We start from the raw sequence: 24,183 nt of genomic DNA, 5'->3' as shown, positions 1-24,183 counted from the left end.
GGAATTGAAATCTTTCGAAAATGGGTTGTTTCCTTGAAGATGAGTTGGTCATTTTTTATTCTCCTCCCTCGGAGGTTCTCCTACAACTTAAAGCGGATGCTCGGGGTTAGAGATGCACATAGCCGGATTTAAATCCGATCCGGATCGGATAAAAACTGATCCGGTTTTTTCACCAAGTCAAAAAATCGGTTTATAAAAAAATCGGTTCGGATCATAACCGGTTTGGAGGGCCGGATGATGTAACCGGTTTCGGTTTGAAAAAATCCGATTTTTTAAAAAAACCAGTTTTTAATCCGGTAAAAAATCCGGTCGTCCAATTTTTTCCCAAATCGGTTATACTATCCGGTTTTAAAATATCCGATCCTGTTTAAAAAAAACCGGTTTTTCCCAAATCCGGTTTCGGATATTTTTCACGTAAAATCGAATATTCGAATTTTTTGTGTACCTCTACTCGGGGTACTCTATTTCCTAGAGGGTTTTCCATGAATTAGTTTTGCTTTACTTCTTCGCTTTCTAACAAAAAAAAATAGATTATTCATCTGGAGATTAAATTTATTTAATTAAATTAAAATTAATATTAATATTTATTAAATTGATAGAATATATAAATATTGAGGATCAAATGTGTAATTATACCAAATTCCAACAATCACATTACCTTATCCCTTAAATGTTAAGGGTAAATGGCTTAGAGGTCAAAATGAGAAAGGACAATAATTAAATGGTCACAAGAATAGTTTACCCGTAAATGAAAAATAACCATGTTTAGCTACAAGCAACAGGACATAATATTTAGGATAAGACAAGAAAGCTACGTTTTGCATACATGAGAGTTGAGAACTAAGCATTAACAAGCCTATTAAACACTAACATACATACAGGTGAAGCCTGCAGATTAAACACTAATATACATACAGGTGAAGCCTACAGATTAAACAGGCAGTGGAGAAAGAAGAAACTCTGGTTGTGACCTCTGAACCAATATCCCACAAAGGGGGCATAGCGGTTTCGAGACTACCTTTATAGAAGACGGGGACGGCATCATAAAAAACGACTCCGGTGCAAGATTGGAAATCCATCTCTCACAACACTTACATTGCCATAATGGGGTAGTGATAGGGCAAACCTGCATGGAAACAGCACACCTTGCTAACTTATGCTTCTGACCATTGCTATCATTGCTCTCCAAACCCCTACACAAGGCAACTTCCGGGGAATCAAAAGGAACCAATGCCGAACAATAGCTACATCGCTCCTTATCTTCTTCTTCACTTTTTCTCCACCGTGACCTGCTTTTCGAGAAGAATTAGGCATAATAGAGAATAGAAAGATTGGCATCAGCAAATGCCTAGAAAAAATAGAGAGATTGCAATAATGCAAGAGACTAAAACTACATTCTTTCTTCAAATATGATCAAGAATGTCTGCCTACCAGGATGTTACCCATCAACACAGAAATACTAAAAATTACTTGTATATCAGTTATGAAAGCAAGGATCTGATTAAATTGTTCGCGTATAAGCACACGAATAGCACCTTTTATAGGTTTTAATCTTTGTTGCCACGCCTTTTTTTTGCTTGTGTACATGGCAATTATTCATGGCAGCCCACTGCTCCATTTGTGCTATACCAAGAGGATACCAGTGTCCAGGCTCAGAGGCGGATGAACTGGATGCAAGATGTTTATAGGTGGAAAAACTTAAACCTACAAGCCTCTCTCGTAGTTCTCTTTCACTGCTCGAAAGTAACTCCATCCATAAGTTAAGTAGCTTATCTTGAGCAAAATTAGCATCATCTACTCCTAAGTTTAACGAGTCGTTATTTATTTCATCCGTCTTCAGCTCTGACAGTATTACCCGTCTGCAAATAATGGACCACAAAATAGTGGACTCCCAATAAACCAGTCCTTTTTCAGTAAAACCAGGGAAGGCTTCAATGTCAAACTCCAGGGAAGTACTTGACAAAATTTCCTTTTGTTGCCCACCGATCCAAAAGAATTCAACGACAGCCTTCTGAAGCCTGGGAAAGTTCAAAGAATATCAATACATGATAAAAGTGCAAGGTAACTGAAGCAAAAATAAGCAGCTGTTTTCCTACTTTATCCCATTCTTTACTGATCTACATTTCCTTCTATTACAAACTATCCCATTTTCCCTATTAGACAAGGGAATGATGTTCCATCATGCAAATTTAACGATCTTTACCATGGTATCGGATTAATTTTAGTTGAATCATTTGTTCGAAACACTGGGAGAACAACAATTTCACATTAAAGAACAAACTCGCAACATGGAAGATCAATAACTTTCTAATTGACACAGAATCCATGGCCAGCTGACAGATAACCAAGCAAAATTGAACTGTGCTATGAAACTATTCTGGCCTTCACTCGAGGTTCATTCGATGAGTATTATATAACTTGGTTTTTAACCCAAGTGTTACACTTGCTCTTTAAGAGTGAAGCTTCTCCATAGCCTGGTATGATATCAACACTTAACTATTCTCTAGTTCTCACAATACAAATAAAATATTAGAGTGCAAATTAAATGAAATAATTTCAGGAACAGTTCCTTACCTCGCCTCATACATTGGGTCCAATTGATTAACATCAAAACCGCGAACCTACAAAAAACAAACACAAACAAGTCTTTAGTTCTATAAGATGTAAATATTTTACAAATTCAATATCGAATAAACAGCACCATCCCTTAATATACCTGCAATTACTTTAAGCAACATCACTTGCAAAGAGATTACACCATATGTTCTCATAGAAAGAAGTAATAAAATGCATTATTTATATCATAAATTGATCCAACCCTTCAAACATCAACAGCATAGTTATCAAGCATGATACTCTATAAAATTGGCATGCAATGTTTCCTTTTAATACTTTCTTCAGTGTAAATGTGAGGTTCTGGTACTGGCCTGTAAGAATGGCATGATTGAAGAGAACTATTCTTATTTCTTTTTTATTGTAGTTATACACAAATAATAATGATAACGGTGATGCTTTAGGCTTGTATTAGAAGTGATTATTTTCAGATGATAACCATTAAGGCCGCAAACAGTAACCCTTCATTTATGAGGGAGAAAATACAAGTCTCACAATGTTCCAAAAGAAATCCAAATAAGAAAGGGGATAAATAATATAACAAGAAAAACTTGGGAGGTAAAGAATGCTATAATCTTGTAACACCCAAGTTTGTTGCGGACATGAGTATGAGCAAATTTAAAAGATGAGTAGCAACATAAATGAGACAGATTTAGGAATAACATCATACCATAGCAACTGCAAGATTACTTGGTGACACCACCAGTCCAAGGCATGAAATAAACACATCCGGTATCTGCAAAATGTTAATCAAAATTGAAAAAGAAAATAAAAAGCTAAAAAGGATAAACAAGACCAGCAAAGGTGGCATCATACATCACTGAAGCTCCTCATCCCAGGAGAACTTGAAGGAATAGGCACTTCACTCAGGGAACTCCCATGTAAATTCCAGCTACGAACAAAATTATCCTAATATCATTCATAAAGGTTAAAAAATGAATGAATGTAGGAAAATGTGAGAATTAACTTGCCTGGAAAAAAAATTAAACTCGTAGCTATGCATTTTATCCTAAATGCCTGGACCTCAAGAGTATGAAATTTATGCATATAATAAATTATAACTTACAGCATGCAATTTCCATTGTTTGCCAACTAAAGACTTGGAACTAATGAACAAGGACTATTATCCAAAGATATTAATTAATTAGTTAATGAAACACACATAACTGTTTGTGGCAGTGGAAGATGTACAGGAGAAGCTTGTAATGTATTGCTCTAAAGAGTGGTTGCAGAGATATTGGCAAGGCGTGAACATATTCATGGCTGACAAAATCTCCCGGTCGCAATTTAAAATTCTTCCATTTGAAAAAGACAACATATGTAATGCTAATTCTAAGCAACTTGCAAAAATGTAGTATCTGCTAGAGATATTACTCTTTAGACAAGCACATCTAGTCCACCTCTAAAATCTCTATACATGAAAGTTAGAAACAAAACATTTAACAGCATATTAACTGAATAATAGCAAATATGAAGCAGCAGAATTTTGAAAAAGCTTTATACCTGGCTGCAGCTGTACAAGGAAGATCCATCAAAAGCCCAAGCTAATCCAGTAACCTGAAGACATATCATCACAGATAAATAAATGGTGAGATGCAGAAAGAAGGATAATGAACAAAAACGAAGGAACTTACAACTTGGTCATGGGCATCATATTGTCCAACTTTATTGAACTTTTTCACGGATGTGTCTCCTATCCATACTTCAAAAGCTCCAGATGTTCTGCCCACCGCCAAGAGCATTTTATGAAGCGACTGAGAGGGCATAAGTGAAAGCACCGAGACTGGGACAGCATAAATATTTGTAATCTATTCAGAAATTTATAAGTCAGAGTAGATTCTATAGACTAATATAAACAAATAAGAAAATACAACTAACAAAGTAGTAAGAGTTACCCTTCAATAAAGGAAAAAAAATCAGAAGCATTATTACCTCCTTCAATGGATAAAATGGAGCATTATTAACTTCAGTGGACTTCATAATTTCCTCTGAATGGCCTACCCATATCCTTACACTGTGCATAAGAATAACAAGCAAGTACATAAGAAGTGTACAAATATTTCATAATCTTGTAAAGGATAAAGTAATTAAATTTACAAAGCTAAATCCATAGAGAAGTCAGCATCATTCATTGTCAAAAAGTATTTTTTTAGCACCAGAATTCCTGTTACAATTGGTAAAATAGGAGCAACTTTATCTTGGTAAAAAAGCTATAAAGCGGCATGCTGAAAATTCCATTAATCTTGCTTGCATCTCATCTCCAAAAAGCTTGCTCGGATATGGGGATACCCATCAAAAGATGAAACTTTAATGCTAATGTCATTATAAAACTGAAACAATGTGAGAGCATACCTAACTCACCTCCCGTCAGAACTCCCAGTAGCTAATAAAACTTGATGACTAGAAGATTCAGAAGCAAGCAAGGCCCAACTTATAGCGGTGACCCAGGAACTGTGTGCCATAAGGATCCCAATGAGCTCCACCATAGTAGGGGTCATACTTCGCTCAACTGAGTAGTATTGAGGTGAAGTAATTCTCCATAATGAAATTTTACCAGGCTTTGAACCAACCGCTAGAAGAGAGAAGCAGTTGGATGATTTATTTTCAGGAGCCCCACAAATTTCAAATGATAATTTAAGCAGAGGAGACCAGGCAACAACAAGTGATGATAGCATTGCACTACGTGAAGCATATTGATCTGCAGTTATCAAAGGTAGGCTACAAACTTCAGGTATTTGCTTGTCGGGTCTCCCTCTAGTTTGGATAGCAGGAACTGGCTGATGTGAACTTTTTCGCCCTTCAGATTCCATGGATCTACTCTGAAATAAAGTCACAAAGAGCACAGATAAGGTCTCACTGGCATTTGAAACCAAACCAGAGGCATGCTAGTTTTCAAAATTCCGAGTGAAAAGCATGACATTGGTATTAACTTGATAAAAAGAATGCTAATCAACAGAGAGATGGAGAGCAGAAGAAACTATTTTTGAACAAAAATCATATCTCCCTCTCCGATGCTAATGGAAGCGTATATAAGATTTTTCATGTATTGTTTAGAATGAGATAGAAACCATTAATACAAGAAAGGACTTACACTAGAAATTTCTGAGGGAGGAATATCTGGATCCTCAAAACTAATACTTGCAAGATAATCATAAAGCCTATCAGTTATATCCAAAACCTACAGAAAATTTGAGCAAGAGCATGTCATTAACAATAATTGCATTTAAACAGAAAATTCTGGTCTAACATGTTCCCCCTTTATCATCAATACAGAATTAATCTCCACTACGTCAATTAATATAGAATCTGGCTACACAAAATATATTTCATCGTTCTTTCTAATTTTGTTACGGTATTCACCAAGTTTCAAACAAACTACCCAAACATTTGAGTACCTACTTCGATTCTGTGGCTTCAAACATTTCATGGTAACTACAACTTGCTATAGAGACCAAAAAGTTCATCCCAACTAGAGTACATACCTCTATCCAATCAGCACAGAAATCACAAAAGGGAGGACGATAGAGCTTTACACGCCCTTCTGTGGTGCAAACAGCCAGCAAGCACCTACATACAGTTGCATTTTATTGAAGCAATTGTACAAAAGTACGGATATGCAGTGCAGAAAACTAGGGAATCATGCAATGATATCTTTCATATTCTTACCCAGAGTTAGGAGCCATTCCAAGATGAGACCAAGAAATTGACCGAACAGAAGGACGAGAATCCCGACTTAAAGTAGTCGGTAACAAACAGCCAGATGCTAGATCTGATGAGACATCAATTTAAGTTATATGTAAAGTAAATAGCCAAATGCAACAATGGTTAAATTATCTCAACCTTTTGAGGCTTATAAAAACAATAAATTTGAGGCAATTGAAGCACACTGATCAGAATTCTAGAAAGCACCTTCTCTTTTTACAACCCCAATGGAGTAAGGTTCACTCTTGGAAATACTGATCAGGCCTCGAGGTCCAAAGGGCAATGCCGGATTCTGATAAAAAGATGTAATTGACAAAAAAACAAGAAGGCCACAATCAGTTTTAGTTCTAAGCAACAAAACACAAAGTTTTTTACTTTTATGTTTCTTTTCCTTCTTTAATTGTAGTTATCTCAACTAAACACAAAAATACAGCACCCACCCACACATTAAACTTTTTCTAAAGCAATGTGATTGTAGCAATTTATATAGCGAGAAAAACTGAAACGTCAAGAACTTACCAGAACAGTAACGAGGTGACCGGATGCAACGGCAATCAGGTTCTCGTCGGACCAGGCGATGGAGTTAGGGTACGATGGTGAATCCACCAGTGTTATCGCCTGGAAACGCGAAGCCATTGATGTGATCTGTTAACAGAACAAAAGAGATTGTTTTTTTCTTCGGAAAAAATTGAAGACTTGAAACAAGAAACAAATTATGTTTTCTGATTGGCTGAGGAGAAAACAAAATTTGTTGTTTTTGGAGGGAAATCAGAACCGACTTTGAAATTTGGGTTTTTTTTTATAAAAAGTGAGGTGTGAAAACCCTAGTTCGAGTCCTGTCGGCGTTAGAAGATATAAAAGAAGTTTGAGTTTTTTGAAATGAGCAAATAAATAAGAATTAGAATACGTTAAATACGGAGAACTATATTTAATGAAAGAGAACACAGTTTTAAGCCTAATTTTGTTATCACTCAAACTATCTTAATCTTTATTAAATATTAAATTATCAGATTTATTTTTATTTTTTGATAAATTTGAAGTGAATACTAATATTTATTTAAAGATTGTCAACCATGTGACAATGAACGTTCATACTCTTAACATACACATTATTCGAACTCAAAATCTCAAAAAATAACAACGAATCTCTTAATCACTGATATCGCTTGATTGGTACCCACTCTAAAAAAATCCAACTTTTATTATCTCTTCCAACGCGGATAGGATTCGAACTAGAACTAAGATTTTACACTTGCACCCTGCAACTCATTTTTAGACTTAATATAAAAAAGTATATAAACTATATTTTTTTCTCATTTAGGTATCTAAGCTTTTTTCGGCCAATATAACGTTTGAACTTTATCATTTTAAGTGCCAACCGAAAGTGACCTTAAGCACCTATATTGACTGTAAAAAAGTTTAGGCACCTGAAAAAGATGTATAATTTAGACTTTTAGACAAACTGCATAACTAAAGCAAAGACAGAAAAAGGCAAGTTAAAACCAACTTATCAAAAGAGTGAAAATTGAGCAAATTAAGCAATGCTATACAGATTGCATGGTGATATTCTCATATATTCCGATACATAAGGCAATTGAAGGTGTCTTCGCCTAATCTTAAACCTTGTACTATGTCTCTCTACATGCATGCCTCTGATTGATCTTCATCTATAGTATTGCCATGAAAATCTACAGATGATTGATATCTCTGTCTCACAAAACGAGACACTTATTCCATGAAAGAGTGCTAATTCGCAGATTCGACTACCAACGGCTCTAATTTCTCGGCTTTACCGTCTCCTTTGGGTATAATAAGTCCATATCCTCCTTGTTTCCTTTTGTATAGGATATTAATCTCACCTGAGCCAAGCACATAACAGAATACTTTTTTATTAGCTCATAAAACCAGTCTTGAAGAAATGAGTAGGGCACGGAAAACATCATACCTGTTTCTTCATTGCGGAAAGCATAGAAGTCGTGATCAACATTTTCGAGTTGCTCAACTGCTTCAGAGACGGTAAGTGGTGGCATTTCAAAGTATTTGGTACGAACAATCTGAAACATTCGCAATGCAGTTGCATTAATGGAGGAAAAAGAAAACAAGTGCCGGAACCAATCGACAAAGCACTTTGGGAACAGGATCAATTTGCTTGATTTCTCGATACAAATTTCTAATGATAATCATCTACATATTACTCCGGACCTTCTTGAATACAAATTGCGAGACCAATCAGGACACGAACACGAAATTCATTAATGACGGTTGATGAACTCAAAAGAAGGACAAAAATTTAAAAGCCCTTGCAATCATGTCATGCAGCCAAGCATCAAATGGAAAACACAAAAATATCTGCAATAAAACTAATACCATAAACAAACCAATAGATTAAAATCTGATGAAATGAACCTCATCTATAAAGCTATCATCCTCCTGCTCGGGAACTGCCTCGACATCATCATCTACTGCTACTTGCTCAGTATCTGCCTCTATGTCGTCATCTACTACTACTGCCACTGGCTCTCTGACTTTTGATCTATTGAAGCCTTTCATGTGGCGGCCATGGTCTGATTCTTTCTCCTTAATCTTCCTCAACTTTCTTTGTAGAATCGAGGATACCAAATCTATACTCCCGTATACCGTCTCGGCATCTTCTTCTGCTTGAATCACTCCATGCTTCTTCGTAAACAAAGTTACCTTCAACAAAAACCCATCAGAGCAAGAAGTAGGATAAGCGTCTAAAATTCCAAAAACCAAACATGGCCACAACTAACAAATATCCCGATTTCGGAAAGTACCTCGCATCTTCGAATCCTGGGACCTTTCCCGAATTCTCCGCCTCGAACAGACAATCTAACATCGACTTCTCTCACGAGGTGACTATGCTTCTGAACTGCCTTACCAACCTTCTCCTCAACATGCTGCTTAACTGTATCTGTTAACTGAATCTCATGAAAAGAAGTTCATTACAGCATCCCTAAACTATAATATAGTTTAGGTATTTTCTTTGTATTTTCTACTGATTACTGATTTCGCGTGCTGGAATTTCATAATTTCGCATCCCTAAACTTTTAATACAACTTCTTACATTTGCACCCCAACATAAAATCTTAGATCTCTCTGGCTGGTACCATAAGCAAGAGCAAATATATGCCACACTAAAGGTATCATAAGTAAAATCAAAACTTGGTCTATCACATGCTTCAAGTAAAATATGAAAAGATGCATTATCTGTAAAACAATGAAGGGTTACAAAAAAAAGTCAGAGAAATATCACAATTGAGTAAATAAAAGACTTAAACTAGATCTTCTTCTTTTTTTTCTAAACAACCTAGTTAACAAGAGACAAATTACCTCAAGATTTCTGCCCTGTATGATTATTTTAACTGAATTAAGTGGACCGTCCCATGACATTCGAACTGTTAGCGAACCGATGCTCCTTTTCCTGGGTTCCATTTCAATGCACTTGAAACTGTTCCCAATTGGGTTCAAGAAACTGGACTTGAAAGAAGGGATTCGTGGCTTTGAGAGAGTGAAGAGAGAAACTGATGATGAAGCTGAAGAAGAAGAAGAAGAAGAAGGGCATGAAAATGATGAGTCTGAGAGTGAGATTGGGTGGTGAAAGCTTGTTTGAGATGAAGCTAACAGAGTGCGCGCCATTTTTGTTAAGAACAGACTGGGTTTTGGATGGAATGGAAATTTGGAAGAAAGTACAGGAAAATAGAGGGGGAAATATATGAATGACTTGTGGTCTATGGATAAGAACACGTCATGCGGCATTGGCTAGATATTTACACATTATGATTATCAACATAATTTATATAAAAAAAAAGGTAAACTACGTATTTAATACATAAATTATCAGTATTTTCGTTTTAATACTTAAACTTTTAATTTTTTAAAATCATACCTAATATTTAGTTTTTGTTTCATTTTAGTACCCTATTGTTAGGGATGGATCGAGGGAGAGGGTTAGGGCAGTCGCCCCCTGAAAATTTAAAATTACTATAAATTTTAATTTTTTTCTTTGTATTTCTAATTGATAACATGTTTCCCCCTAGAATTTTAGATCACCCCTAAAATTTTAGGTCATCTCTAAGTTTAAGTTTGCCCATAACATAAAATCATTCGTCTGTCCCTGTCTATCGTTAAAAACTTAACACATTTAGTACCTAACTATCAGTTTTAGTTCGTTTTAGTACCTAAACTATCAGTTTTTATTCGTTTTAGTACCTAAACTTTCAATTTTTTTAAAAATTAACGTTAAATTTTGAACAAGACACTAAAAACTAAACTTTAGGTATGATTTTGAAAAATTAAAAGTTTAGGTACTAAAATGGATCAAAACTGATAGTGTAGGTACTAAATGCATAATTTTTCTAATTAAAAAAAACAAATACTATTTTCTAGAAGATTTTATTTTAGTTATCTAACTATTTTTTTTAAAAAAACCATACATAAAATTATGTTTTAATTCTATTTTTATCATTTTTCATTAAAAAAATTAATTGTGATATTGACGTGTAACTATAAGGTAATATTATGTTATCATTAAAAAATTAAAAAAAATCATGTTAATAGTTTTGTTTATTTTTTAATGACTGCTAACCGAAACATAATAAAAACATAATTTCATGTATGAATTAAAAAAATCAAAATATAACTGTGAAAATAGTTAGATAATTAAATATGTAATTTACCAAAAAAAATAGTACTACATTTTTAAGGGTAAAGTATATTATTAAACTATGTTAAATTAATATTTTCAATTATTAAATTTTTTAAAATTATTATTAAATTTATAGAATTGTGATAAATAATTATTTTATTTTATAAGAAATTGAAAATTTGTAATAAGTTTAAAGAATATTTTGTAACAATTTAATAAATTTTAATAATTATTTTATATTAATTTAATAAAATTTAATAATTATTTTATAGTAACTCCATAAACTTAATAATATTTTTAATTTTTAAAACTTTAATAATTAAAATATTATTTTAATATAATTAAATGATTATTTTCCTTTTTTTTTTTAAAATGTAAAAATTTGAATAACAATGTCGTGTGTTTACTGGCAGAGACGGACGTAAGATTATTCCAACTGCATCAAGAATTTCAATTTGTTTAATACAATCAGGTTCATCATAATAAAACCGATACAGATTGGTACTCGATAAAGCCCAATGGGAGAGCGAATGAGCGACCTTGTTGGACTCTCGGTTGACATAGAGAACTTTGAAACCTTTGATTGTTTTCGATGATCGCACGGACCTCGTTGAGCATCAATCCGATGGAAGAGATATCCTCCCTTCGATTTGCAATCCAGTTCACAATTGAGATAGCGTCATCCTTCAACAACTACACGGTGCCACCCATTCTCAACCACGAACCTAAGTCCAAAAGTGAATGCAATAGCTTTCGTTTATTCAACAGTGAAAGGTGGGTCAAGTTTGCGAGCCATCCCACCAAGAACCAACTCGTATTGATCCCTTGCAACTAAACCAACCACAACCTCATTAGTATTTGCACAGAAAGCCCCATCAATGTTAATCTTTATAGCTTTCAGTATCGATCGATTCCATAGGCATATCTTATTCATCACATGCGAAGGTCTCGGAGCACAAATAGTGTCATTAGCTCTGACAAACTCTGAGCAAAGGCCCCAAACCGCAGCCACTACATCCCAGTCCTTCTGTATTTTATCATCATGTACTCATTTATTACGTCGATTCCATATGTTCCATAAAAGAACAAGCATTCATGTGAACTCTTGATACAATTGGCAAGTCGTCCATTCCGACCACTCCTTGCGCGAATGTCCTTGCCAATCAATGATTGAAATATTGAGCCTAGATAACATGATAGTTGAGCGAAACTTAGGACAATTTTTTAAGGTATGAATTGTTGACTCCAACTCCAAGTTGCACAAAGGATATATCCCATTAGAAAGACGAGCATTGCAAAGCTTTTTCTCGGTGGGTATTACATCATGACAAATTCTCCATCCAAAAAATTTTATTTTTGGCAAAGTCGGGATCTTAGTTAAGAGTTTCCAAATTTTCCCTTGATCACGAGGGGTGCCTTATGAGGAGCCTGTTGTAGCCTGATTTTGTCGAGTAACATCTTGTGTTGTGGTGGCTCCAAATAAGTCTATCATGAGGGGTGGGAAAGATAGCATGCCTAAAACCTTGCTTGTATCTTTGGGGGGTTAGAACTACTTTAACCTTCCTTTTATTCCATCTAGCTCCTTCATTGGTCATAAAATCTAAACACTTGGTGGGAGCTTCTAGATTATCCACATAGGAGGCCTACAGGGTGAGTGGTGGAGAGTCGCCCCACCTATCGAAGAACATTTTAGCTTCACCATCAAAACCAATCCTCCAAAAAAAAACCTTCACCTAGAGCTTCCTTTGCCTTAAAAATACTTGTCCACATATAGGAGGCTTTCTCTCCAAGTTTTGTCTATAAGAAAGAAGAGTTGAGAAAATATTTAGCTTTGAACATTTGAAACGTAATCAACTCCTGATCTTGAATAAATCTCCGAACATGGTTTCTCATCAAGGCTGAATTAAATAGTTTCAAATCACGGAAACCAAGTCCCCCATTGCGGTTTTTCCAAGATACGAGAGCCCACCCACGCTTGTCCCTCTTTCCGAACCACCAAAAGGACCACAAACGCATATTGGTTAGGAGCAATACATATGGACATACCTAACTTTAAACGGTTAAGTATAGTCTTAGACACCACCTTATAGATGGTCAAACATAAGCTAATCGGACGAAAGTTTTTCATGGAACGAGGACAATCAAGTTTAGGAATAAGAACAACAACAATACGATTTATATTTTCAAAATTTACATGACCATTCAAAAGGCTAAGGCAAAGAGACACACATCATTTTCAATAATATTCCAAAAGGTGCGAAAGCAACCACTAGGAATACCATCAATTCCGGGAGCTTTGGACGGGTTGATTTGGGAGAAAGCGGCCAAGACTTCCTTCGGGGTGAACTCCTTACACAGCTTGATATTCTCCTCCGATGAGATGCATTTGCGGACGATGCTAAGAATTGCTTCGTCAGGTTCAGCCTTGGAAGAGCGAAAGAGAGAGGAAATATATCCAACAGTCACATAAAAAATGTCTTTTATTTTTAGGGGAAGCGATCGTCCCACCCGCTTCCGCTTAGATTCATACCTGTTTACCGGTAATAAGGTTAAATTTTATTCTTGAATGAATGAGTTCACTTGGACGGACGTATAATTAAAAGATGATTTTAAAAAATCGTTGATAGCAGAATTTATATATTTTTCAACTTGTGAATGAATGACTTTGTAGATAAACTCTTTTAATATAGTTCTAGTGGGTTATGTATGAGAGAGTTCTTGTAAAGTATGACATGTGATTTGCAAGAATTGAACTATTTTATTATTTAATTAATTTAAATTAATTAAAGATAAAATAATTTGATTTATTTATTTAATTAATGGTAATATATTTATGTATTATTTGTCACTTAATTAACTTAATCAATGGTATTATAATTTGTGTTAACTAAAGATCTTCATCTTTAGTACATAGCAATTTAAACTTTAATATGTGACGCATAACATGCTACGGGCCTTGCGGCGTGTGGAGGGATTATCCGTGATTTTCTGGGGCAATGGATTTCCAGCTTCTCAAAATGTCTTGGTGTTTGCTCGGTCTTGGATGCGGAACTTCGGGGAGTTTATGAAGGCTTGAGTTTGGCTTGGGATATTGGCGCTCGCTGAGTGATTGTGGAAACCGACTGCAGGGAGGCGTTTCTACTACTCCAGCAAGGTGCGAATATGGCCGGAATTTCACATTTGGTGAGCCACTTAAAGGAGATGCTTTCGAGGGGATGGATTGTTCAGTTCAACCATAGAAATCGTGGTGGTAATAAAGCTGCTGATGAAATTACAAAGGCAACTTGGAGTCGACTGTTGCGGAAGACGACTATCGAATAGAACAAAATCACAACCGATAATTTGAGAAAATAAAAATGAAGATAAAAGAGACATAAAATTTACGTGGAAAACTCCTAAATAATATAGGGTAAAAACCACGGGCAACGGTAGAAGAATTTCACTATGAGAAAATAGGAATTACAACTTCTCTCGATCTACCAATGATAAAACAATGATAATTATCTCTTGATAAAAAGGAGAAAACAACTCTCAAGAAACTCTCTAAATTCTCTAGTATTGGAAGAAAGATAGAATACTTTAGGATGATTTTGAAGCTAAATGAGTTAGGGTATTTATAGTTGAAGTTTAAGGACTAATTTGTAAACACATTAAATTACAATGACTAAAATTGAGATTTTACCATTCAACTTTTTCAACCAAACTTTTCGGCTGAATTAATTTGTTTTGTTTTTTCCTTCAATTCTCCACCAAAAGTGGCCATCAATTTGGCCACTTGATGTTTTTTCAACAATATAAAGATTTTATTAGAACAATCATATCTTCACATCATTCTTTCTACCTTGTACCTTCATGTTGCTTACGTTTCTGTAAGGCCACAAGAGGATCGACACCAAGTAAATTTATCACCATTGATCGCTGTTGTCATGAAATCTGCTATGTTGTCTTTGGTATGGATTTTCTGCATATCTACCGTCCTTTCTTCCACCTTTTCACGAATGAAATGGTATTGAATTCATATGTGATTTGTCCTTGAATGAAATGTTGGATTCCTTGCTAAATGCAAGGCGCTTTGACTGTCACAAAACAGAGAGACATACTCTTGATTATGCCTAAGCTCCTCCAATAGTATCTTCAACTAAATTGCTTCTTTATTGGCTTGTGTAGCAGCTACATATTCCGCTTCTGTTGTGGATGTAGTCACAACTGACTGCAATTTTGAAACCTAGCTTACAGCTCCACCAGCAACTTTGAACACATATCCTGTAGTAGATTTGCTTTTATCCAAATCCCCTTGCATAGTCAGAATCGACATACCCATTGGTAAGTAAGTTTGATCCTCCATAACATAATGCAACATTTGAGGTCCCTTTGATGTATCTCAGGATCCTCTTTACCATATTCCAATGCTCTTTTCCTGAATTCGCCATGTACCAACTAACCACTCCCACTGCTTGTGCAATGTATGGTCTTGTGCATATCATAGCAAACATTAAACTTCTGACTGCTGATGCATACGGTACTCGAGACATCTCCATCCTCTATTCTTCACTGCTAGAACTCATACAGGAGGATAATTTGAAGTTAATAGGAAGAGTGGTAGAAATTGGCTTACAATCTTGCATGCTAAATCGTGACAAGATCTTCTTCAAGTAATTCTTTTGTGATAGCCAAATCTTCCTATTACTTCTGTCTCGGTGAATTTTCATCCCTAGAATCTTGTTTGTTGATCCCAAGTCATTCATTTCAAATTCCCTAGACAGTTGTGACTTCAATTCTTCAATATGATCTTTGTTGGGTCCTGCAACCAACATGTCATCCATATACAACAACAATATAACAAAATCGTTATCACCAGGCCTCTTGAAATAAGCACAAGGGTCTGCATTAAGTCTGTTGTATCCAAGGCACATAATGAAGGAATCAAATCTCTTATACTAACACATCGGCGCCTGCTTTAGACCGTACAGAGATTTGTTCAACCAAGTTCTTTTTTTTATATTCTTCAAAACCTTCAGGCTGGAACATGTAAATCTCTTCTTCAAGATTTCCATGAAGAAAATCTATTTTAACATCTAGTTGCTTTAGATGTAAGTTCAATGTAGCACACATTACCAAAACTATTTGAACTATTGTTAGTCGAACCATAGGAGAAAAGATTTCATTGAAATCAATACCTTCTTTTTGAGTATATCCTTTGACCACCAGTCTTGCACGATATCTCTCCACTTGATCATCACCATTTCGCTTGATTTTGAAGACTCATTTGTTACCAATTGGCTTCCTTCCTTGTGGTAGTGACACAAGGTTTCATGTATTATTTTTATGAAGGGCTTCAATTTCTTCTTGCATCGCCATCATCCACAGTGAAGCATCTGAGCTGATTATTGCCTCCTGGTATGTTGATGGCTCACTGTCCTCTATTAAAAGGCAGTATGCAATATTACCTTCTATAACATAATCTGAGTGCCAATTGAGACGTCTTCTCACATGATCTGATTGACGAGTTGTTGGAGCTTCAGAACTCTCTGGTTCTTGTTCATAATGTTCTGGTTCTACTTCAGAAAAATCTCCTTGTTCAAACTCCTTTTCCACATGTATATGTGTAGTCTCTGACTTTTCAGCGCTACCATCTTCTTCTTTTCTTTGTAGCATATCTTCTACAAAGATAGCATCCCTACTAATGATCACTTTACGGGCAGTGGGATCCCACAAGTGATACCCCTTTACACCATCAGCATACCCCATGAATTTGCATTTCCTGGATTTTAGATCTAGCTTTGAAATTTCTTGGGAGTTGTACATCACATACACAATACTTCCAAATACATGGAGGTTTGAATAATCAGCTGGTTTACCAGTCCACATCTCCATTGGTGTCTTCAGCTCTATTGCAGTTGATGGAGCTCGATTCACCAAATAACAGGCAGTATTGACTACTTCTGCCCAGAATGATTTTTCTAGGCTTGCATCCTTCAACATTGCTCTTGTTCTTTCTAACAAGGTTAAGTTCATCCGCTCTACCACTCCATTTTGTTGAGGAGTGTTCGCCACTCTGAACTATCTTTTGATGCATTATTTCCTGCAAAAGTCATCAAATTCTTCGTTTGTGTATTCTCCTTCATTATCTATTCTGAAACACTTGATCTTATTTCCAGAATCAAGTTCCACCTGCTCTTTGAAGTTTTTGAGAGTTGAAAACACGTTTGACTTCTTCGTAATAGGGTACACCCAACATCTCCTGAAGTAATCATCAATAAATGTGACAAAGTATTTTGCTCCGCCTAGGGATGTAACTGGTGCTTGACATACGTCAGAGTGAACTAATTCTATAACACTTTTGCCTCTAGAATTTGACGTATTAAATTTCAACCGGTGTTGTTTACTTGTTATGCAATGCTCACACAAAGCCTAGAAGTAATTTTTGCTCCACAAGGACTTTCATTCCTTGTTCAGACATGTGTCCAAGTTTCTGATGCTATAGCATTACAGAATCTGAACTACATGAGGCAACAGAGGCTTCTGCTTCTAGCAAAGTCTCTCCCTTTAGCATGTACAAGTTTGCAACTATCTTTTTGCCTTTCAGCACCACAAGCGCTCCACGTAACATCTTCATGATTCATTTCCGTGTTTCAATCTTGCTTGCATTATTATCCAACAATCCGTAGGATAATAAATTTTTCTTCAGGCCTTTCACGTGCCGCACATCTTGAACAACTTTAATTATTCCATCATACATCTTCAATTTGATGGTTCCCACGCCAACGATCTCTAAGGCATGATCATTGCAACTATACACAGATGCTCCTGAGATAGGTTCATAATGATGGAACCATTCTTTTCTTGAGGTCATGTGGTATGTTGCTCCCGAACAATGAGTCATATATCTGCATATCTCTTTCTACCTTCCACGGTGGTTGACGCTTCACAACATAGAGCATTTCCATCATCTGAAGTGTTTGCGGTATTGCCTTGTGGATTGGAGTTTTTATTTAGACTCCAACAATCCTTCTTCAAGTGACCCTTCTTTCCACAGTTGTAGCACTTTAAATTCTTCTTGCTTCTCGACTTTGATCTACCATGTTTGTGACTGCTACTTTGGCCACGTTCCGTTGATCTCTCTCTCATCATTGTCAACGCTTCTGCTTGTTGCAAATTTACTTGTCTGTCTTCCTTGTTCTTATGCCGGTTTTCTTCTTGTAGAACAACAACTGCAACATCATCGAAGACTAGACTGGTGACATTACTGTTTGTCAAGTTGATGATAAGTTGATCATACGAATCAGGTAGACTTTGAAGTAGAAGTTCAACACGTTATTGTTCTCCTATTGTACATCTTAGGGATGTAAGCTGAGAAAATAAAGTGTTCAGCGTGTTTAAGTATTCCGTCACTAAAGTAGATTCTGGCATCCGGAGAGTGTACAATTTCCTCGTAAGGAAAATTTTATTGTGCAACGATGTGGCCTCGTACAATTTGGTGAGATGATCTCATATCTCCTAGCTATCTTCTTCTCCTCGATGCTTGACAACACTTCATCTGCTAATGCTAGATGAAAGTTTTCCATAGCATTCTCGTCTATTTCGATCCATTTGTTGTCATCTGTGAAATCTACCGACCTTTCACTGATAGCTGCTAGACAACCATCTTTCCTCAGGATGGCCTTCATCTTCAATTTTCACAATTAGAAATTTCTCCCATTTAACTTTTCAATATCAAATTTCGTTGCCATAGCTTCTATTATGGATAGCTCTCACTATTTCACTATCGTGAATAGTTCTCTGGAACCTTCAAAGAATGAGTAATACCTTCTTACTTTCTTATGTTGGATGATCCACCTTTTGGTGACAACCACAAAGACAATAAACAATATTACACACTCAAATCTGGCTCTGATACCAATTGTTACGGAAGACGGCTATCGAATAGAGAAAAATCACAACCGATAATTTGAGAAAATAAAAATGAAGATAAAAGATACATAAAATTTACATTGAAAACCCCTAAATAATATAGGATAAAAACCACAGGCAACGGTAGAAGAATTTCACTATGAGAAAATAGGAATTACAACTTTTCTCGATCTACCAAGGAGAAAACAATGATAATTCTCTCTTGATAAAAAGGAGAAAACAACTCTCAAGAAACTCTCTAAATTCTCTAGTATTGGAAGAAAGATAGAATGCTTTGGGATGATTTTGAAGTTAAATGAGTTAGGGTATTTATAGTTGAAGTTTAAGGACTAATTTGTAAATACATTAAATTACAATGACTAAAATTGAGATTTTACCATTCAACTTTTTCAACCAAACTTTCGGTGGAATTAATTTGTTTTGTTTTTTCCTTCAATTTGGCCACTTGATGTATTTTCAACATCAACCTCTTGGCATTACCCGTTATGAGCAGCCGGCTGCTTGTGTTGAAGCTCTTCTGCATGAAGATAGGAACGTAACTACGGCCATTTAACCTGGCTTCCCCCTTGTATTCATATATATATATATATATATTTACAAAATATTAAGGATGGACTTACTCCCATGTCGGACTTAGTTCATCCTCTGATAATTGATGATCAGCAGTGGTAATAAAGTATAAAGTTGTAATGATTTGTGTTTTTTTATTTTAAATAAATTTTAATTTCATAAATTAATAATTAGGAAATTTTGGTTTTTTATATTGAATTTAAGAATTCAATATATGATTGAATAGGAATCGGGGGCATACGACTCAGATATGATATGTAAAGCTAACATTAGGTGGCATCATGTGATTAAACGAAATCATCGATGACATAGTAAGAAGAATACATGGAATAATATTTCACCAATTAAAAAACATGTATATTGATTTTTCATAAAATCCGATTCAATCATCCATGAATTTGGTACGATAAGATTGTAAATGAATCGAACGAACATAAATGAAAGTATATTTATGTTTGTTCATTTAACTTTAAGTGAATAAACGAACGATCATGAACAACTAAACAAACATAATTTTTTGTTTGTGTTCATTCATTAAGAAATACAACTTGTTCGTGTTCGTTCATATTCGTTCGTTAAAATAAACAAACACAAATGAATGAACGTAAACGAATATAAGCGAATGAACATAATCGAAGATAAACGAACAAACAACTTAAATGAATACAAACGAACGGACATAATTGAACGTAAACAAACGAACATAAAATTAATTGAGTTTATATTTTAGAATAGTTTTTTCTCTCCAAATAATTTTAGAGTTTATATTTTATTTGATTGATTTGGGTTTTTATTTGAGTTTAAAATTAATTGAATTTTAAAATATTAATGGGTTTAAGATTAAAATTTATTAAATCTTAATATTTTAAACGGGTTTGGGGGTTAGACTAAATATAAAGGAATGAACATAAACGAACGAACGTAAAAAACATAAATAAACGAACATAAACGATCGTTACCAAATGTTCATGAAGGTAAATGAATGAACGAGTCATTTGTTCGTGTTCATTTATTTAATTAAACGAACATAAAATCTGTTAATGTTCGTTCGTTTAATAAATAAACGAACATAAACGAACTTTTCGTTGAACGTTTGGTTCATTTATATGCCCTATCGATAATGTTATATTACCTATGGTAATGCAAGATCCGAAATATCATTATATCATTCGATTGCAAAAGATTATCTAATAAGAGTGGAATGAGACAAACGATTTCAATTAGTTAAGGGGATAATTGCTAGAAGTTTCAAATTCAAACAAATAATTGAGATTTTTTCAAACAAATACTTAACTAGTAGTTATGACGTATTAATTAAGAAATATACCTAATAGTGCTAAAACTCTCAGACGGTTATGGCGGGAGGCATGTTGGGATCTCAGAAGCCTACGGTTCGTTAAGAAATGTTTCATGCCCAAATCCCAATACCAACATGGTTACTCAGATATTGGTTTCAGAAGCATGAAGGCAAAAGTAACCCGTTAAAGCCAAGATATAAGCAAGCACCATGCATAATTCCATTACATTAAAATACAAAATGATGAATTTAGAAGCAAAAATAAGGCGAACGTGTATGCCCTACATCTGTCCAATGTATATGAAAGAACTTCCATAATGAACATAGTAGAGCTACCGGTAACCTTTTGAAGTACAAGTAGGGCTACCAGTAATCTTTTGAGATACATCAGTAAATCAGCAATTGACCATTTCAAACAAACGTAATGTAATTTTACGTTTACGATTATTGCTTTAGCATTTTAGCCCCTTCAAGAACATATGTTGAGAAAACATGGTCGAGTATAAAAACTATTAACACTATTATTGCATTTTCATATATTTGTCCATAACACCTAAAATGCAACTATTGAGCTCTATAATCAGTCAAAGCATGTGTGTCTAGGTATGTAATCAACAGATATTCAAAAAGGATATTATCTGCGCCATCCCTTTTCATTGGCACGATCAATGAGCTTCGGTAACAAGGTAAGTTAAAAACCAAAAATATATAAGTTAAAAACCGGTCCGACCGGTCGGAAGAACCGGACGACGTCATAAAAATTTAAAAAATTAAATAAAAATACCAAAAATATTTAATAAAAAATAATTTTTTATATCACAAGTCATATTCAAAGCAAGTCATAACATATATAAGTTAAAAACCATAAAATCAAGTGAAACAAAATGATTCAAATTAACTACAACATAATATTTAAGGTAAATCATATTAAATAATAAATATAATTATATAACTATAATTAAAAAATAAATTTGAGGTTAAAAAAATCATAATAAAATTATATAACTATAATTATATAACTATTTTTTCACTTCAATCAAGCTCGAATTTTAGGCTTCAATTGAGCTTCTAATTTTTTTTTGAGTTCAAGCCTTTTTGAGTTCAAGTTTCAATATTATATTTCGAGTTTGAGTTGAACTTGATAATTTTTAGCTTGTGAGTTTGAGTTGAGTTGAGCTTACTTTTAAAGTTTTCAAGTTCGAGTCGAGCTCAGCAATACTCGAGTTCGACTTGGCTCGTTTAACAGACGACGTTGTTTGGTTTAATTTTTTTTAAAAAAAAAACAAAAATCCCGATTTTTTCCGGCTTTTTCCGGTTTTTTCCGGTTTTCAGCCGATCCGGTTCGAACGGTTCAGCGGTTCTGGCCGGCTCACTAATAGCGGTTCAACCGGTTTAGATTAAACCGGACTAAGCAACGATTCCCGGTTGAACCGGTTGAACTGGCCGATCCGATCCGATTTTCAAAACAGAGTACAGGAGCATCCAAGATTAATTTAATTATTTTATTTTTAGGATTATTTTTTTTATTATTGGTCTTTTTCAGTCTTATCTTTTGTGTTCTTTTGAATAGTTATGTGATCAGGATAGGACTCTTGGTGAATGTTTTAGTAGAAAGAAAAAGGTACCGGTGGTGATTGTTTTATTATAAATACTATACTAGAGGGTTATTTGGGAATTATCATTGTTATTATTTCTTGAATTACTACAAAGAAACTAGAGGTTTTTATAACCTTAAGTTTTCCGAAGTTCCATCTTCTTTCATTTGTTGTTGTTTTTCCCTCTTAACCACATTGAATTTGATAATCAGAGCCTCTATAGATCCTACGGTATAAAGTAAGGTTTAATGTTATGTCATTGTTGGATGCATTAGAGCTCAAATGCTGAGGAAATCAGTATCAAGAAACATAATGGGCTGAGCTACGACGTGCGGTTGAAGAATTGTTGAATGCAGTTTATGATTGGCTGTAACAGGATTACAGGAGGAAGTGGGAGACTAGATGAAGACTCCGGAAGGTGCCCACAACCAGTTTGATATATCGGAAGGTAGTCTTACTGATCAATCTGATATTAGTGAGATAATTGAACCAAATGAGGGTGGAATTAATGTTGGAGTTGCTGGTTTTCTATTAAAACATGTTTATCACGATTATCCGGAAGAACTGAAGGTGTACATCCAAATAAAGGAGAGTCATTGGTTGTTCATAATGTGTTGAGAACAACAACTAAAGGTGAAGAGGAATCTAGCATTGTGGTAGATACATTTAGCCAACGAGCTCAGTACTAAAGACATTGAGTGTTCAATCAGGGCCGGCCCAATACATGTACCAGATGGGTCTTAGCCCAGGGCATCATGTTTGAGGGGACATCAGGGGTTTGATTTTAATAGGGGGGAAGGGTTTTCGCTAGGTTCAGTGTGAATTTTGGTTGATTTGAGCTAAAAAGTAGTGTGAATTATTGTAGTTATAAATTGGGCCGAATCTGGATCGGCTTAGTACCGGCCCATAATGATATTACATGTTATTAATCATACTTAAAATTTAGGATAAACTACACAAAAAGTCATTAAATTAAACTCAAATGATCTTTTTAACTACTTAATTATAAATTAGAAATAGTACAGATTTAATTCATGTATTCTAATTTAATCATTTTTAGTTTTTTCACTTTTCAAAACTAAAGATTTTAGTCTCAACCCAATCAGTAACTGTTAAGTGAAATTATATAGTATTTGTATTAGTTCATATTACACCTATATTACTTGTATTAGGACTAAAATTTCAAATTTTAAAATATTAAAGTGATTAAAATTGACTAAATTAAAGTATATGGATTAAATATATATAAATTTAACCTAATAATAATGATCATAAAATCATGTATTCACAATAACCTACATTTCGTTTTCTTGCATAAATATATAACATGAATCTTGTTCACAGGCAAAAGCACAACACTCAGTCTAGTGATGTTGCTGAGTTTGTTCTAACACGCAGTAAAACATAAATAACATGAAAAAAGTAGACATATTTGGCTTCATGTCAACGGTTTTGTTTCACTTCTTTCACTTCCGGTATCGGTAAAAAGTGACGGTTAGAGACTAACGTAAGATTATACGTTACAATTGCGAACATTTAAAAAGTTAAATTAAAAAAAATTAAAGATGTAAAATTAAAGTATTAATATAAAATATAAAAAATATTTAAATTATATGAAATTTATAATTTTAAAGGATATAATTGTGCCTAGCATTCCACAATCCATCATAAGTGATGGTTGGCTTTTCGTGTACAAATGAAAAAAAATTATGAAAGTCCATGGACATCTATTCAAATAATAGAGTTTGCAAGAAGAATGGATATGTTCCCTAATGTGTTGATAGCATATAAAATTTTGTTGACGGTACCGGTTACGGTTGCTTCCACGG

General features: G+C 34.6%; 2 protein-coding genes across 2 annotated transcripts; both read right to left on the bottom strand.

The window, feature by feature from the left end:
- Window positions 1-930: 930 nt before the first annotated feature.
- Window positions 931-16,988, bottom strand: LOC120125062. The gene is made up of 17 exons (XM_039143565.1): window positions 16,983-16,988; window positions 12,504-12,507; window positions 6,835-6,960; window positions 6,523-6,607; window positions 6,280-6,382; window positions 6,096-6,180; window positions 5,687-5,791; window positions 4,975-5,432; window positions 4,546-4,627; window positions 4,248-4,421; window positions 4,117-4,170; window positions 3,430-3,522; window positions 3,284-3,349; window positions 2,575-2,621; window positions 1,536-2,018; window positions 1,395-1,427; window positions 931-1,289 (listed from the first exon to the last, which is right to left on the bottom strand). Exons 3-17 carry the CDS (start codon window positions 6,949-6,951, stop codon window positions 932-934), a joined length of 2,343 nt encoding a protein of 780 aa, XP_038999496.1. The 5' UTR covers window positions 6,952-6,960; window positions 12,504-12,507; window positions 16,983-16,988; the 3' UTR covers window position 931.
- On the bottom strand, window positions 7,841-9,987 carry LOC120125162 (ribosome-binding factor PSRP1, chloroplastic-like). The gene is made up of 5 exons (XM_039143658.1): window positions 9,667-9,987; window positions 9,111-9,254; window positions 8,722-9,009; window positions 8,261-8,369; window positions 7,841-8,174 (listed from the first exon to the last, which is right to left on the bottom strand). Exons 1-5 carry the CDS (start codon window positions 9,970-9,972, stop codon window positions 8,062-8,064), a joined length of 960 nt encoding a protein of 319 aa, XP_038999589.1. The 5' UTR covers window positions 9,973-9,987; the 3' UTR covers window positions 7,841-8,061.
- Window positions 16,989-24,183: the final 7,195 nt, after the last annotated feature.

The sequence above is a fragment of the Hibiscus syriacus genome, unplaced genomic scaffold, assembly GCF_006381635.1.
Source record: "Hibiscus syriacus cultivar Baekdansim isolate YM2019G1 unplaced genomic scaffold, ASM638163v2 tig00110429_pilon, whole genome shotgun sequence".
NCBI lineage: Eukaryota > Viridiplantae > Streptophyta > Magnoliopsida > Malvales > Malvaceae > Hibiscus > Hibiscus syriacus.
This window is presented reverse-complemented; position numbering and strand designations above follow the sequence as displayed.

Coding starts and splice junctions, on each gene's coding strand:
- LOC120125062 (XM_039143565.1), bottom strand. CDS start 6,951: ATGGCTTCGCGTTTCCAGGCGATAACACTGGTGGATTCACCATCGTAC. Junction 6,181..6,279: donor GGAATGGCTCCTAACTCTGG/GTAAGAATATGA, acceptor AACTGTATGTAG/GTGCTTGCTGGCTGTTTGCA. Junction 2,622..3,283: donor GTAATCTTGCAGTTGCTATG/GTATGATGTTAT, acceptor TGTTTTTTGTAG/GTTCGCGGTTTTGATGTTAA.
- LOC120125162 (XM_039143658.1), bottom strand. CDS start 9,972: ATGGCGCGCACTCTGTTAGCTTCATCTCAAACAAGCTTTCACCACCCA. Junction 9,010..9,110: donor CCAGGATTCGAAGATGCGAG/GTACTTTCCGAA, acceptor TTTTTGTTGAAG/GTAACTTTGTTTACGAAGAA. Junction 8,175..8,260: donor TTTCCGCAATGAAGAAACAG/GTATGATGTTTT, acceptor TGCTTGGCTCAG/GTGAGATTAATATCCTATAC.